At 33.6% G+C, this 17,979-nt stretch overlaps 1 protein-coding gene across 1 annotated transcript; it reads left to right on the top strand.

Annotated features, from left to right (window-relative positions):
• Positions 1-1,369: 1,369 nt before the first annotated feature.
• LOC134269244 (ATP-dependent DNA/RNA helicase DHX36-like) lies at positions 1,370-17,268 on the top strand. The gene is given in 29 exon segments (XM_062751450.1): positions 1,370-1,486; positions 4,881-5,123; positions 5,260-5,363; positions 5,646-5,728; positions 5,858-6,270; positions 6,454-6,590; positions 7,017-7,091; positions 7,208-7,303; positions 7,626-7,714; positions 7,858-7,932; positions 8,252-8,418; positions 8,567-8,648; positions 9,493-9,627; positions 9,992-10,094; positions 10,585-10,669; positions 10,771-10,894; positions 11,257-11,400; positions 11,963-12,080; positions 12,216-12,314; positions 12,609-12,770; positions 12,772-12,783; positions 13,540-13,626; positions 13,808-13,885; positions 14,057-14,156; positions 14,453-14,540; positions 15,070-15,193; positions 15,369-15,452; positions 16,131-16,211; positions 16,697-17,268. Coding segments are annotated over 29 exon segments (3,408 nt in total). The 5' UTR covers positions 1,370-1,443; the 3' UTR covers positions 16,874-17,268.
• Positions 17,269-17,979: the final 711 nt, after the last annotated feature.

A 17,979-nucleotide genomic window follows, 5' to 3' on the forward strand; every position in this document is an offset into this window, starting at 1 on the left:
GTGAGCTCCGACAAACTCCGTGACGTCGTGTGACGTCACAGCTAGTCGAGACGTCTCGTGCGGCTTGATGTTCGAAGTGGCTGATCATATTTTTTCAAGTGTTTTGATGCTACAACTGCGCTCGCCCCAACGGTCACACCGTAAAACATATTATGCTTAAAACTACACAATAATGTACATAAAACATAAAATTGGTAATACATGTACTGTCAAAGTGAATCTCTAAATAATATCGTAAATCCAGCATTTCAGAGCGATTCTTTAAAGGTTGTTATAGAGGATCCAGGATTCCTGTGAATAAAAATTAATGAGCACAGGGTTTCAGATAAATTCTGTTACATGTATCTTGTAAATGTGATAGACAAGAGAGGCACATGGGAAGGAATTTCATTGGAGAGAGATCTGTGACCTGTCATTCTGAGCAAAGGCGCTCCCCATGTAATTCTGTAAATGACGTATGATAAGTACTGTAGATCACTTAATTTTTGCGACACCTTATTTTCGCGAGATAGTCATTGACTCTTTATTAGCGAGACAAAATTTTCACAAATTGTGGTCATTAATTGCTTTATATTATCTTAAGGAATTCTATTATACGCGAGAATGAAATTTTCGCGAGCATACCGTCTCGCGTAATTATGCGAAAATAAAGTTCTCGCAAATAAAAAGTGATTTACAGTATATATATAGGTCTACCCCTCTATACTATAAAATAACCTTATTGTATAGAGGGGTAGACCTATATATATACTTATCATACATCATTTACAGAATTACATGGGGAGCCCCTATGATTCTGAGGAGGCAAGTTATAATGCAGTTTTTAGCTCACCTGAGTTAGAAGCTCAACTGGAACAATTTTAACCAAACTTGTACAAAGCATCCTTAAGTAAAAGGGAGTTTAATTTGTTGTAATGAAGGACAAAGTCCCCATGCAAGGGGAGATAATCATGAAGATGTAAAACTAGTGTGGGGTCATTAAATATCTTCTCAAGAACCACTGGTCCAGAAAAACGAACTTATGTGGAAGAACCCTTGGGTAGTGTAGATTCTAAATTGTTAAAATCATGATCCCTAGTGGTAGGTCACAATAGGTATGATAATGAGGAAAGAACAGCAAGCATGACTAAAGTGTCACTCAGGTGAGCAATGTGGCCCATTGGCCTCTTGTTTTTTTTGTTTTGTATTTTTTTTTTAATCTAACAGAGTAAAATAGCATTAGTTTGCATATATTCAATATTGTGACCAAAAATGTCAGCATCAACATAATTCATTAAGTCATATGAGATACGTATTTTTTATGGATACAAACGACTGATCACTCCCGTCACGAATAGCTTTCAGCACGAGTTATCTTATACCAACTACGAAATCGTAAGACCTCGGAAGTTTTCCACCGGAGTCGATGCAAAGGCCCGAAACATGTGGGAAAGGAGAAATTGAATGCAATTTTGCCGATTATTTAGACCAGGCCTAACAGCAAATGGTACTGTAAACTGGCTCTTGATAATTTTTAGGGGAAAGACATATGTAGTAATTGATTATGAAGTTGATTTTCTAATTCATCTGTAGCAGATGTGTAGAACTGCAGGCCGTCATGTGAAAGTTGCAGAACTATTTTAGCTTTTCAAGTTTATGAAGTTATTGTTTGTTGTCCTTTTCAGTTTTTATGTTCTGGTGATGACAATATGTAATAAGATTCATGAGTTGTTTGTTTGTAAATGCCAATCAAAAATTTCAATAGCATGTATAATGTTTGCGTGTTTTCACTATTAATTTAATAATTCCCCTTTTTCCAAAGTATTGGCTTTTTTAATTTTGAATTGAAAAAATTGAAAGAATACACTTGTGGTACTGATACTTGATAAAATGTTAGGCACAGGAGGTTATGGTAGGCAGACATCTTGGCCCATCACGTTTGACACCTCAACCCTGACAGGTCGGCCCAAGATGATTGATTGACACATCATCCCATATAATAGACACCTTTGCCTATGTATTAATATGTTAGACGGTGTGACCGTTAGTGAGGGCGGAGCCATGAAGAGAAAATTGCTACCTTTTATTGTTTAATGACAAATCAGTTAAATTCTGAAATTGTATGTCAGTGTCAGAGAATCATAACAAAGAACTCAGTTCTTAAAAAAACTTTTCATTCAAATACATGTAATAAATCTAAGAACTAACTAAGATATTTCATCATGAGACAAAGGGTTTTCTAGCCAGAGCACTAAACGTCGAAGAATGTAGTGGGGAAAGGGAGCGGCATGCACTGGACCAGTAAGGGATTCAACATACTGAGGTCCAAGAAATGTGATACACCTCGGCCCAACGACACCTCAAACTTTAATGCATGTAACAGTAAACTTGTTCCCAAATATATCCTACAATAATCAACTCATAAACTTTTCTGAGCATTATTTCTTTGTCTTTCACTACTTTTAATTCATATGCTTATTTAACAACACTGATCTGGAAACCTCAAGTCATTTCTCAACTGTTATTACTCCCATTACATTATCATAGTTATGACGTCATCTAAAGTAAGAACAATATTGTCAAGACTGAGATCAGAAGACGAACTCAGAGGACCTAAAATACAGACAGATGGTCTACTTCCTGGATGAATCTCATAAATTTGACTGTGTTACTATCACGAAGGTTGAAAATATAACAGCATCACAACTTTTATGAGAAAAAAAATTTGCAACGGATGCATGATTAGGGACAATTATTAGGTCCCTTTTGTGATATATCTTTTTAAAGTTTCTTCTTATTTATTTCTTTTTATTTTACATTAATTGGTAACCCTTTAATTTAATTATAATGATTATTTTCTTTATTTTAACAAAAAATGTATATTTCAATTTTAAGGGTTTTTTTTTTTTTTTTTTTTTTTTTTTTGCTGATGTTGTTAAAACAAATCTGATTTAAATAGTCTTTCGAATTTTCTAAATCTAACATTAACACAATCGTTTTGAAAACAGTTATACTTTTTAATTATCTGAAGAAAAAAACCTCGAAATTAAAAGTAATTTTTCTGGTATCTTTGTCGTTTAAGACTTGGTTAATCATATAATTTCAAAACCAAAACTTGTGAATAGTAGGGTACACTTCTGAGAAGTTTAAATTGAATATTTAACTTTATTGATGTCAAACAAAAATTCTGAATATTTGCTTCATGTTTTAAAAAGTTTTAAAGCACATTTATTAGGATAGAAAACTATATTGATATGCTTGATGTGTTTTACATTAACAGCATGCACTGCAACATTGAAGTCATATAACTTCGTGACTGTATATTTACATGCATTTACTGATACATGCAGACTGAACAACTACCTCTCCAGACTGTACATCATACATTGTCTAACTTAGTTTTTCCTAATTTTAGACTTTACACTGTATATATGTAATTCCAATTGTCTAAAAAAATCTTTTCTATATTTTTAAAATTCATATATATCAATTAAGATTTTTGTTTTGATTATTATATTTAAGATACTGAAATTTTGTCATTTGAAAAACGTCATAAAATGAAATATTGAATTTTAAAAATCACAACAAAAATGAGACTCAGACTTCCATCTGCTAAATATTTATATATCTATGTACAAGTAGATATTCATAAACAATTTGGATACCTAAAAATTTTTTTTTTTAAAAATATTCCACACATTTATTAAGTCCCTATATTTAGACTTTTCACAGGGTATTAAATTTTAAATATAACTTTTAAAACATATTTAACTGTTCAAAAAAATTGTACAGTATGTCTAAAAAAAATACTATATTTCTAGCTTGGTATGTATTGACAATAATCCTGAAGACATTCGTTATTATTAAATTTTATTAACAAATAAATAAGGATTATTTTCCTTCTACAGTCTAGTGAAAGGCGCCACATATAGATCCGCTCCTCAATAGAGCAGACAACAGCGCCGCCTATAGGGAATTTCTAACCAATCAAATGCCGTTATACTTGTGAAGCGCGAACTATAAATAAATCTAAATGTCTAAATCGAAAGTTGGAAGATGGATTTGATTTTAAGTAAAAAACCATTACTACTAATTATCCTTGATTAAATGGTTTTCACTTTGATGAAAGTCTCATTAACAACGAGAATTTGCGCGTGAATCAAAACGGCGCCATTTTACAGGACGCCATATTGGCGACAAGAATCTCAGTTCCATAGGTATTGTAATTGACATATAGTTTGCAATAGATTTCTTTTATTTTTCATATACATACGTCTTACCTATAGGGAGAGCTTCGCTCTCACGGGCCCTTCGGGCCCGTGAGAGGGCTCCGCCCTCTATTAATAGCATGAAGAAAAGATAAATCCAGTGCCTGATATTATTATAGATATAATTATTCTTTCTGATGATTAAACATTTTTCTTCATAACAATCTATATGTAATAGCTAGATCATTGGTTCATTACCAAAATCAGATAAAACCTTGCATCTCTCTCTTGTGGAAAATATGGGTTGCCTATAATATATTATTATATGTGCCAAGTTACTTGCTTTGTAGTTTATTTATTAGTTGCAAATTGGAAATCTAATATATTTCAGAAAGAAATTTTTGGGCCTAGATGTCTTATAGATGGGCCAACCTGTCAAAATCTTGGGCCACCTGTCTGAGCAGAGGGTGTCAATCGGCCAAGATGTCAATGTGCAGAGGTGTCTAGTCATTCACGGCCTGATTGCAGAAGCTAGAATATCCCTCCATTCTAATTCAATATTTAATATGTATACACATATTTAATATAAAAAGTAAAAAGGGTAATTATAGACCAACAAAAAGCATTTTTCAAAAAATAAGTCCTAAAACTGTCGGTTACCAAACTGTCTTACACACGTTCTTTGAATCACAGCCATGAGTTGGCATGGAGGAAGGCGTGGTAGGAGATATTACCATGATGACGGGGACAGAAACAATTACGGTCACGGGGCTCGAGGGTTTAGGGAGGACGATGATGGGAGGTATGGCAGAGATAGGGACGCAGATTACAGGGAACAGGACGACGGCCCTCAGGGTCATGACAGGTGGAGGAACAGAGGGGGAAGAGGAAGACAAGATTACAGGAGAGGTCAGGGGAGAGGCGGTGAAGGTCAAGGTGAGAACAGCACTCGTAATATACCATTCAGTTATCTCTGGATGCTCACATCCATAACTCAAATGCAGGACTGCATCCTTCAGGTGTAATCTGATTTTGTTATGATAGTTGATGAATTGTTTGTTGTATACACTAGGTGAAAGGCGTGGAAGACCTCCATTTGGACTGAGGGGCAGAGACATTGGAATGTTTTATGCTGCTCGAAGCAAGGCCAAAAAAGAAAGAAGGGAGATTGAAGAGGTAGTAATTGTTCATCAAAAGTTAGAAATAAAGGTGTTCATTATATGATGACATCTTTCAATTTTGTTTAGTAATAATTTTCTATTTACATGTATATCAGTGTAATTGAGAAGAGTACCTTCCTTGCAGAGTACATGTACTCTTTTTACGTTTACTTGGTGTGCAGAGCAGAATAAGTTATATTTTATTTTAAATTAATAAATACTGCATTCAGCATGGAATAGGTACTTTAGAATGAGTATGATTACTGAAATATCTCCTTGTAATCTAATGGTATTTTAGAGACCTTTGGTTGCCATGGAAAGCAGTGACATGAATAAGATAAAGAAAGTATTAGATTCTATGAAGGAAGGTCCAGAAGAAAGGTAAATTACAGCTGTTTCAGTATAGATCATACTCATAGGAATAGTGAACAAGGATTTTTCAGTATCAGTTATTTGTAATGTTCAACTTGTTTAAATAAACTGAAATATATTTGTCTGTAAATTTTGCAGGGACTACACCAAAACAGAGAAATCGAGACCAAAAACAGCACCAAGTTTATCAAGAGCAACAGGTGCCACAGGTTCTAGCAAGGATAGCGCTCCAGGTAGACATGCCTCGGCAGTCAGCACTGACAAAACCTTCACAGGGGCTAGTAACCTGGAGGCAGACATGGGGGGTAGTGATTTGGGGGAGGAACTCTCTGGGTGGGGGGCATCAGCCTCTCCGGAAAAGAAGAGGGTCAAGAAACAGAGAGGATTTAAAACGGAACCAGAGGAAGACTGTACTGTAAGCAGTCAAAAAATAGCCTCCTCCAGTGTCAAGGAGGAAGAGAACGTGGAGACGGAATTCCCTGATGTGGAAGAAATTAAGGAGTTTTCTGAAGATCTGGATCAAATTTTACCTGAAGGAAGCTCTGATTTAGGCATGTTCATCAATCATATTCATATTAAGCATTTTAAAAATATTACATGTAGTGTTACATGTAACTCATGATCATTGCCAAATTAAATATGAATTTACTTAGTGTGATAAATATAGACTCAGAAATGGTATTTAAATGATTGCTGTGTTGAATTTTGTTTTGTATGTCGTTATTTGATTGCAGAGTTTGATCAAGAGATATCCCGCCTACCTGATCTTGATGATCAATTCAAGGAAGAATTAGAGGAAAAATCATTGAATCCCAAGTATAAGAAGATGTTGTTATGTAGGCAACGTTTACCTGCTTATAAGCAGCAAAAGGTAAAAAAAAAATTCTGAATTGATATATAATACTTGTTAAACTGCTTTTTCTACAGAGAGATATCTACCTTTGCAAGCACCAAAACAATAATTTTTGTAACAATTTTTAGATTACACAAGTACTGTATATAGGGAAAATTTTGCCCCCATTTTATTTTCGCCATTTTTGCCCTGTACAGAGTTGGGCGAATTTAGAAAGGGGTTAATTCAAAGAACATAGCATGATTTCTTAAACAGAACCATGACTGGGTGAATTTAAGACGGGGCAAAACTGTTTGCAAGTGCAAAAGGGCGAAAATAACCCTGTATACAGTAGTTGTATGTTTTTTGACAGAAGTTGATCTTTAGATTATTAAAGTTTTTCAATTCTTGTTTGTTTGTCTCAAGAATCTAATACTGAGAATAAACAACCTTTTATCTTCTTAGGAAGTCGTGGAACTTATCAACTCGAACCAAATAATTGTATTGAGTGGTGAAACAGGGTGTGGAAAGACAACTCAGGTGAGTTTCTTCTTACACCTCTACTGGCTCTAGTGTTTAAATTGTTCATTAATGGGAACAGTTTGAATTTGATTGCTTTTCTAACAGAACTTATTAAACTTTATTTTTGATTCCAGGTACCACAGTTCATTCTAGATCACTTCATTGAGCGAGGTATGGGATCCATGTGCAATATTATCTGTACTCAACCTAGGAGGATTTCTGCAATTTCAGTTTGTATTTCAATTGCTTTTGCATAATTATACATGTACAGTGAAACTGCATTATCTCGAACCTGATTCCAGGGCTGAGAAAAAACTTTAAGATATCCAATAATTCAAGATTTTGAGGGTAAATTAAAAATACTTTAAGAATATGTGGTTGGAACTTCCACATCACTTTGACATATACTTGGTATTCGAGATATCGGAGTTCGAGATACCAAAGTTCAACTGTACATTAAAGACGACAAGATTGGTTTAGTTTTGGACTCTGCTTTGGAAAAATTTAATAATGCAAAGGAGGAAGATAATTAATGTTTTGTAAATGCTTTAGGTTGCAGAGCGTGTGGCAGATGAGAGGGCAGAAAAATGTTCCCAGTTTGATAGAAGTTCCTCTGTGGGATATTCAATTAGATTAGAAAAGTAAGCGTATACTCGAAATATAAAATCTTTGTACCTGTAAATAGCTTTGTATGTGTACATACCAAATCTGTCATATTTTGTCATAGTATTATACATGTACAAAGATTGAACATTTAGTTTCACTATTAAAATTTTTTATACAGCCGTCTTCCCAGAAAGAGGGGCTCCATTTTATTTTGCACTACAGGAATTATTTTGAGAAGATTGGAGTCTGATCCGTAAGTTTTGTATTGAAAGTAATATAGTTTATCTGTCTCTGAAGAGCAGCATAAATTGACAGAAAATAAAAATGACATGAACATTTTCTTATTTAATCATATTAGAAAAAATTACAGTAAAAACTAGATTATAACAAAGTCACTTAAACTTATGATATTACTTTGCTATATCCGTAATTTGGTATATTTGTATAAGGATTTGTTAAATTTATACAGCTGGGGATCCAAGATAACTTTGCTATATCTGTGAATTTGCAATATTCATGTTTATACTAAACAAGTTTTACTGTATTACCTTTTCTATGTTATTTCCATGTAGAACTCTGAAGTCTGTTTCACATATCATCATTGATGAGGTTCACGAGCGAGACTTGCTGTGCGATTTTCTGATGGTGGTTGTGAAGGATTTAGTGGCTGTCCGTGCAGATCTCAGAGTTATTCTCATGAGTGCCACACTTAATGCTGAGAAATTCTCCAAATATTTTAGTAAGTTTGAAATATAAAACAATTTTTTTTTATTTTCATTTTAATATTGCACATAAACATTGTAACAAAGATTTACTTAAAAAATAAATTTTATCTCCCTAATGACTGTAAACATTCTTTATCTTAAAGGGCTTGATTATTTTTTTAGATAATTGTCCACATATCAACATTCCTGGATTCACCTATCCTGTTAAAGAATATTTCCTTGAAGATGCGGTGCAACTTACAGGGTTAGTTTTTATCAATTTGTCACTTTAGATTCTGTATTAAAATGTAAATGCTTTAAACTCTTCAAACATTAGCAAAAGTCACTGATACTCGTCCTTTGCACGTACAACAATATGTGGAACTGTTGATGTGTATTTTTGTGTACCTGTATGTATTTCTAATAAAATATGGTTGTGAATATCAATCATATTGTATTTGTGAAAAGGAATGAATGTTTACCTAAGGCTAAGAATTCTGACATCCATACAGAAGAGTTTTACATTTTTTTAACTCACCTGACCAAGCTTAAGTGAGCTTTTCTGATCACTCGTTGTCCATCGTCGGTCCGCCCGTCTGTCTGAAAACTTTTCACATTTTTACTTCTTCTCAAGAACCACTCGGCCAATTTTAACCAAACTTGGTACAAAACATCCTTGGGGAAAGATGAGTTTAAATTTTTTAAATGAAGGGCCAAGTCCCCTTCCAAGGGGAGATAATAAAAAAAAGATAAACTAGGGTGGGGGTAACTAAAAAGTCTTGTCAAGAAGCACTGGGCCAGAAAAACTGAAACGTTTAAAACTTATGGGGAAGCATCCAGGGGTAGTGTAGATTCTAAATTATTCAAATAATGACCCCTTGGGATGGGGGTGGGGGTCACAATGGGTATAACAAGGAGGGAATCTGGTAAAGAACACATTGCCAAAGTTACTCAGATAAGTGATGTGGCCCATGGGCCTCTTTTAAAAATGTTTATAAATTAAAATCTTCTCAAGGTTTAAAGCACAATAAGACATTAATTTTCTAAAATCATTTCCATTGCATTAACATATTATTTATGAAAGAGTAACAATTGATTTTAATGACCAGGTATTATCCTGAGCAGTCAGCTCAACCCAGAAGAAAAGGAAGATGGGGAGGAAAATGGAGGAAACAACAGATGATGGAAGAGGAAGAAGAGAAGTGGAAGATGGATGCCTGGGCAAGAAATCTTCCCGCCAACAAGTAAGTGGGCCAGCTAGGGAATGGGGAAAGATATCCAAAATATTGGATGCATGTTATCTACCAATTGGTAGAAGGTCTGAATGTTTTGTGTGTCAGCGAATGTTTTATTTTTTTGCAGCAACATCTGTGTATTGAGATAACTGGAGGGAGTGTTTTATAATGAGTTTTTAGAAAATCATGTTATTTCATTGTCAGATTTGGCATGTTTCAGTTTGTGAATTCAAATTTATTAGATATTCATTTTAATTTTGATTAAAATTTTATTTATTTTACAAAATTTTTTCCTTCTGTTATGTAAAAGATGCCATCATAACATTTTTTGGGAAATGTCATATAAATTATAACTTATAATTTACTTTTGTAGATACTCCCGAGACACAATATCAGCATTAGAACGTATGGACTTGAAGAAAATAGATCTAGATCTAGTCATGGAAGTTTTGCGTCACATTGTGAACAATATGGAGGTACAGTGTGTCAAAAGCTGCAAATTCTTATGTTGTAAATTTGGAATGCTTCTTCCTGACAATAAAGCTTTTGAGTTTTGATTCATGTAAATATTATTTTTAATTATAAGATGCAGTCAAATTTAAAGACAGTTGCATTTATCCTTTTTATGTTGCTGTATATAAAGGCCTGTATCTTCTGTATTCATATGAAATTTAATATTACAAAAAAAGTAATGTCATGTTAATAGATCAAAATACATGTAATTCAACTGTACTGTAGATTCCTAATTATATGCGAGGAATTAATTTTCACCTAATTTCACTCGCAAAATAATATTACCCTTATTTTTAAGGTGCTGAAATCCATTTAAATTCTATTGACCAACTTCCCGTTGGAATTATTGTTCTCGCGATTTGACATTAAAGAGCCTGTAGGTGATAAAAGTACTCACGAAAAAAAGGAATCTTCAGTATTCATTTCTTCAAGATGCTTAATTTTCTTGATTAGGATGGGGCAGTTTTGGTATTTGTTCCTGGATGGAAAGAAATATCTGATCTAAATAAGATGCTAGAGAAAGATTCCAGAATGAATAGCAAGTATTTAGAGAAATCAAACTACACTAGTAGCACTGTACTGTACCAATTGTAAGGCTGTTTCCTTGTTGCTTGTATATGTGACAGTAAATCTTTTCAGACGGAAAGCTTCGAATTGTCCCATTACATTCCTTGATGCCCACAGTGAATCAGAGGGAAGTCTTTGACAGACCACCTCCAGGGATTCGTAAAATTGTTATAGCAACCAATATAGCAGAAACAAGGTATTATTTATACAAATTATAGAAATTATCCGAAAAATTGTTTTGGTTGTAGATTGATAAGTAACTTGCTTTTTGATTTTGAAAATATTGAATAAATTAGTTTGAAATTAGAAATGTTCAGTTAATCTAGTAAATATGAAAACCTTGAAAGGTGTCCAGTCAACTGGTACATACCGGTAACCAACTGGTACACAAACCAAGTTGTACACGTCAAGGAGTCAACTGGTACACAAAACTGAAATGCATGGTTTGTGTACAGGTCGGGTTGTGTACAGAATTATTTTTACTTGTTATATTGCTAGCGTTCCTTGCAACTCTTTTTCAGTATAACAATTATTATAAGTGTAACAGTTATTTTTCAGTATAACAATAGATGACATTGTGTATGTTGTGGATTGTGGGTTTATAAAGGTCAAAGACTTCCAGCCAGATACAGGATTGTTGTCTCTGGACAGTCACCCAGTCTCTAGAGCGAACGCTCAGCAGCGCAAAGGCAGGGCTGGAAGGTAGACAATTTCATCAGAGGCACTGATATACTGTATAGGGGGAAAATAACTCGCGGTGTTAATATTCGCTATATTCACGGTGTTGATGAAACCGTGAATTCAAGAAACAGTGAATAAGTTTTCAATAGGTATAGATAAGGGAGGAAAATTTTATTATATTCCAATTCCGCGAATTCAAGAAACCGCGACAGTGTCAGAGAAGAGAAAAACGTGAAAATTACAACCCGTGAAATTAATCCCCTATACAGTAGTTATGTTGCTGACAAAAGTTGTTAAAATTAAATGGTCACATCTGAAAAATTATTTGTTCATAGCTTAAATGTTACAACATTTGTACATCTATATCATCATTACTTGTTTCTTGGCCTTTTTGTCAAAATAAAAGTTTAAAGCATGAATGGTAAATTAAGACATATCTATTTACACGTACTTAAGGTTTTAAACATTCAATATTTCAAGAAATAGTTTTAAGTAAATAGTTGATGAGGTACTAAACCAATTAAGTTTTAGTATAATTTTTTGTTAACAATATTTATATCATGGTAATATTTTTTTTTTCTAGAGTTCAAGCAGGTCATTGCTTCCATCTGTTTACGAGTCTCCAGTATGAGGAAATGAAGGAATATCTGGCCCCGGAGATCCTGAGGACAAGGCTGGAGGAGTTGTGTTTGATGATTAAGGTGAATCCTCGTTATTTACTGTGTGGTAATCAGTTGTGAAATTAAAAAAAAATTATCTTATTTATCAATATTAAAAAATCATATGCTTTCCATGCATCAATTTTTATTGCATTATGGATTGGATACCATAAATAGATGTTGAAGTTAGGGAAGATTGAACCCTTTGTCAGCAAGGCTTTGGATGTTCCTTCAGCCGAATCTGTGAGAGCTGCCATTGTACTACTACGGAATCTAGTAAGTCAAAAAAAAAAAAACCAAGCTTAAAATAGAAAAAAGGATGATAACTGAATGAATTTTGTTCTATCTGTGTAATATTCATTTTGTTAAAACATTTTGATCATCGAAAGTTCTGAATGTTTCATAACCTCTCTCTGATCCTCATATTTTCCAATCATCAAAATTTTTCAGAACCCTTTAATGGCTGGCATAAACAAGTTTTACTGTATATTAATTTTTCAATATCAGTTTACTATTTAGAGAAGAATATTTTGATTAAATTTAGTAAACTTAATATTTTATCACTTTCAGCAAGCCCTGGATGATGATGAAGAGTTACTTCCCCTAGGCTATCACTTGGCCCGACTCCCACTAGACCCTCACACTGGTAAAATGATTCTGTTTGCCGCCATTTTTGGCTGTCTAGATCCTGTATGTCTGGTGGCAGCGTGTCTCAGTTTCAAGTCACCCTTCTTTCACACCTCTGGTAAGCAAAGCCAAACATCTTTTCCCCAGTTGTAAAGACGTGATATAAACTCACTGATAGCTCAAGTAAAGTGGAACACTCTCAAAAGAACGAGTGACAGTGATGATTGCATGTAGCGTGTCTGTAGAAAAATTTGGAGACTTATTGATGACCTCCTTTCTTCTATTGTTTTGCGTGCACTATGTGCAATTCGAATTACTGGGGTACTTCCCTTTGTGTCACTAGTTTATAACAATAGAAAATTTTGGTCCATTATTTCATTATAAAATATGAAATTAATTAACGCATAGAGTTTTATTTTAAATTGACTAAATATTCAAATTCATAAGTTTTTAAAGAAAGACATGAATTAGGAATCTGTTCCCAACAACATACTATTTACAGCTACAATGAGGTTTTGGAGTGTGTCTAAAACATTGAACAATTTTCAATTCAAATGGCCATTAGTGATTACAATCTGCTATTGAATTTAAAAAACTTGAACAGAAATACATGTATGAGTGTTTGCTTGTTGTTTTTTTTTTCAAATTATATTAAGCTATCATTAAGAAATAAAAACCTGGTGCCAGATTAGACAAGTTTTAATGTGCACTGTACTCTATAATTAAAATGATTCTCACAAAACTGGTAAATTCATGTCTGACTCACTGGAGAAGAGTTTCAGTCCAGGATGGGACAGAGTTGCTCCTGGCTGGAAAGAAATCTTAACATGCAGGGGACTCAAAAAATCACTGAGTATCATGTTTTTCTTTGAAGGGAAAAGAATCACAAGCAGATCGATGCAGAAAAGAACTTGCAGGGAGGAGCAAGAGTGACCACATGATGCTAATAAAAGCTTTTAAGGTCTTTGAATTCTTAAATTCAATTATTGACATTACCGGGTAAATTGAATTATTCTTTTTCTAAAAAGTCTGAAGTATTTTTTGGGAGGAAGAGGGTTAGTATGTAAATAAATTTACAAGTTTATGAAATATTATTGGTAAAAACTTGATTTTTGATTACCGGGTATTTTTTTATCCTTTAGGGATGGGAGAAGGCTACACGAAATGGAAATGGTGGAAAGTTCTGTTACGATAATTTTATGTCGGAAGCAACACTCAGGGTTTGTGAAGATAAATCATATGTTACAAGATTCTTTGAAACTCCATTTTTGTCATCGATATATTATAATGAATATTTATAATAAAATACATGTATGTCTCATAAATAAGTGCTTTATGTACCCATATTTCCATCTTTTTTTATTTAATTGTAATCTGTTTTTGTCTTGCAGTTGTTAAAGAAAATGAAGAAACAATTTGCAGAGCTGTTATTTGATATAGGATTTGTAAACTCTTCTGACCCAGAGAACAGAAAATCCAATGTTCACTCAGGTAAATCATACCTGTAAATCTTATCTTTTTTTCTTTAACTTAGTACAATGTATTTAATAGCTGTATTGATTCAACTTTAATTCAAAAGTTAGGATTTGTAATGTCTTTCATATGTATATTTCCTCTGCCAAAAATGTAATTCCAAAATCTTGTCTATTTCTATTGCTAAAAATTTTGCCTAATCTGGAATGTTGCATAATCTGAAGAATTTCTATGTAACCAGTGATGTTCAGATTAAACAAGGTTGACAGTACAGTATTAATAAAATGTGTTCAAATTTAACTTTTTCTTTTTAGGTAATGAGAACTTGATAACAGCTGTTGTGTGTGCTGGCCTTTATCCTAACATCGCCAAGGTCACAAAGGAAGCCATTCCAGGAAAAAGGTAGTTTAATACTGGTACTTAAAACACGGAGATCAAAAGCAGCACATCCTCTTACACTTCTGGCATGTTTGAAAGCCTCACTTGTAATGCATTATTCCAAGAAAAAATGAGGCATCTCTAAAAGCCTATTTTGTAATGCATTATTCCAAGAAAAAATGGGGCATCTTTGAAAGTTTCACTTGCAATGCATTATTCTGAGAACAAATATTTTTAGATTTCCATGACATAAGAACCACACTATGGTTTTGTGTCTACAGTTCTGTACCAATACCCACTCATGTACATGCACCTTCAAACTTGAGACTTGTTTTTACTTGCGTTTGGTCACTTAGTGTCTTACCATATCGACTTTATCAACAACATTTGAATAGTGTTGGCTGATGAGTTATTGTTTCAGAAAAAGAGAATTTTGAATATTGAAGATAAACATATGTACATGTGTAAAAGATGTATTTTATATTTAAAAGCTTGTCGATTACTTGTTTATCTGTTCTGTATAGGATTGATCAGGTAGTTGTATTTTATTTAGGTCTGTAAGTGTACAACTTCAGAATGGAGGAAAGGCTTTTGTCCACAAGCAGTCGGTTAATTCTTATGTGACATTTTTCCCATCCAAGTGGTTAATTTACCACAAAATCATGAAGACACAGACGGTAATATTCCATCTCTCAGTAGATATTGGGGGGGGGGGGGGGGAGAAAGTATAAAGGAAAAAATACAAATTTTGTGTGAATTAAAACATGACTGGGCATAAGAAATATTGATTTACTTGTAAAACAAATTAAATTTTATTGGTTTGGTATCACAGTTAATTGTTGCTTATTCCAGGTGAATGTGTATGACTGCAGTATGGTGTCCCCCTACCCTCTGTTGTTCTTTGGAGGAAAGATCTCTTACTCTGTATCTCCTGTAGTAAGTAGTCTGGTTACATCAGCATTGATTATGACGTAATGTTGATATGTAAGCAAACATCATCAAGTAGTCAATATTGCAGATTTAGGTTTGTCCAAAACAAATCCCTCCAAGGAAGGGGTCCCAGAAAAACCAGGGGTTAAATGGGACAAAGTTACTTTATCTTTGTTCATTAAAATCTACGAGAGGCTAATGTAAGATGGGTAAACCAATACTGATAAAAAAAAAACTTCTGATTTGTTTAGGCTGCATAGGTATAGTGAAAAATGGCGGAAAGGACAGGCAAGTACTGTAAACCAACTATTATTTGCATCATCTTTTATTTTGGATTCATCAGTTTGAAATCATTTCATGACGATTAACTGAGGAAACATTCTCTACTAATATGAAGCAAAAGAAACGGTTTGTGGCGATGAATATTTGCAAATAAAAGTAGGTCTTGAAACTTGGGGATATTTCTGGCACACAAATAAAAGTTGGTTTACAGTAAATAAATGAAAGATCCTATTTCTCATTCTTTTGGGCAACACAGCTAATTTTCTTTTATGTTCAATCTTTGGCATTTACAGTGTTACATTATACAGTGGTGACCTTCAAGGCGTTGGGGCCACTTGTTTAAAAGTACACTTTTAAGCATGCCTAATATTTACAGTAACATGATCCCTATGATTTTTACAGAAAGGCAGGGACAGAGAGTGTATAAAGGTTGACGACTGGATCACATTCTGGACAGACAAGGCAACCTTTGATCTAGTTAAGGTAGATAACCTGTGACAAACATTTTTTTTCTTACAATTGCTCTCACTAAATTAAAAAGGTGTCTACCAAATGTTGAGTTATGACTTTCATCAAGGATAAACACCTAACAAACCTAGAGGATGTTTTGTAGGCCTCTTATCATTAATATAAATTAAAAGCATGTATTTAACTTGATATGAAATTTATGTTTCTTACAAGTACATTGAAACTTGTCCAATACTTATGTATTCTGAAATCTTGCATAATACAATGGAACATTTGTCCCTTTTAGTAAATTCAATTGTTAAAAATGTTGTCTAATCAGACTAATCAAGCCAATTTATATGGAACCAGTGATGTTTGGATTTTGCAAGTTTTACAATACATGTAATAATAATTTAATAAATTTTGTTGTTGCTTTGTATTCTAGAACCATCAAGTGTAGAAAAATCAATAATTTAAAGTATATTTTATGATGAGGTGCTGATTGTACACTTATTTTCTAGGACCTGAGGAGGCAGCTAGACAGGATCCTGGAGGACAGAATCGTGTCCCCCAAGGCCTTCGATTTAACGGTCGAGTCCAGAGACCAGGTCATCATTAATGCTATAGTAGACCTCATTTGTAAAGAGGAAGTCAACTTCCACAACTTCAGAGATGAGGATTTTGATGAGTTCAGTTGAGGACACTTCGCCTAGGAAAGTTTAGAGAAATTTGAATGCTTCATACAAAGAAAGTAGCTTCATGTATGTGAACAATTTCTAGCCATGAAACTATCTTTGCACTAGACATTTTGAGATGAAAAAAAAGCTAAATCTAATATAATGAAGGATTTTTAAAAATGTAGAGAAGCAGAGTTGAATTTTTAAGAATGCATTTATTGGATTTTCTTTGATGCAGTAAATACACCAAAAAGAGATGCCACAGAAAGTCAAGGGATGTTGTGTCAGCCATGACAAAAACGTAGCGATTTCTTTCATTCTTGTTTCAGGGATAAATCAATATATGTATTGTTTTGTTGCTGATTTTATTGCTGTTATATTTTACCCTTTGAAATAAATTTATACAAGTCTATTTAGTTTGTTTCTGTAAATTAACAATACCTACAACTTCTATTCTCACTAAACAGAGGGTATTTTATGATGGACTAATCTAGTATTGCAAACAGAAAGGAAAACAACAATTTCTTTTCAAGTGAATATATCATGAATTAATGAAATTAATGATGAGTGAAAATGCAGACCAATAGAATTGGGGGGGGTGCTTATTTCTTCCCCATCATTTGCTTTTGTAATAGACAATTGGACATTGGCAAATTCTAGCAATTGAAAGAGATATGTACAAGAAAGTGTAGAAAGATCTTCCTTGAAATAAAATTTTTGAGTTTGTTATTTCAATTTTGCTGTCAAATTATTTTAGCCCCTCCCCCTCCTTTCCCACCTTTGAAACACTGTTTTACCTGTATAATTTAGTTACATCATCATGCATTTGACTTTTTTATGATTTTCTTTTTAATTAATGGTGGTTTTGTTCTTTTCAAGCTAGATTCAAAGGTACTCCAGCAAGCTAGAAGTTCACGTCCAGATACTTTTGACTTGGCTTTGCGTAACCTCTATTGTTAAAATTCTCGACGCTGAAACCCCAAGCGGAAATGAATTATTTAATTAGAAATTAAGGCTTTGAATATTAACGAATGACACGAAACAATCATAGGCGCTCCCCATGTATTTCTGTAAAAGACGACAGAGAAGTATACTTTTGAAAAACTTTACTTAACTTCCAAGTCATT

Source organism: Saccostrea cucullata, unplaced genomic scaffold, assembly GCF_032062105.1.
Source record: "Saccostrea cucullata isolate Sc308-1 unplaced genomic scaffold, CSIRO_AGI_Scuc_v1 ctg921, whole genome shotgun sequence".
NCBI lineage: Eukaryota > Metazoa > Mollusca > Bivalvia > Ostreida > Ostreidae > Saccostrea > Saccostrea cuccullata.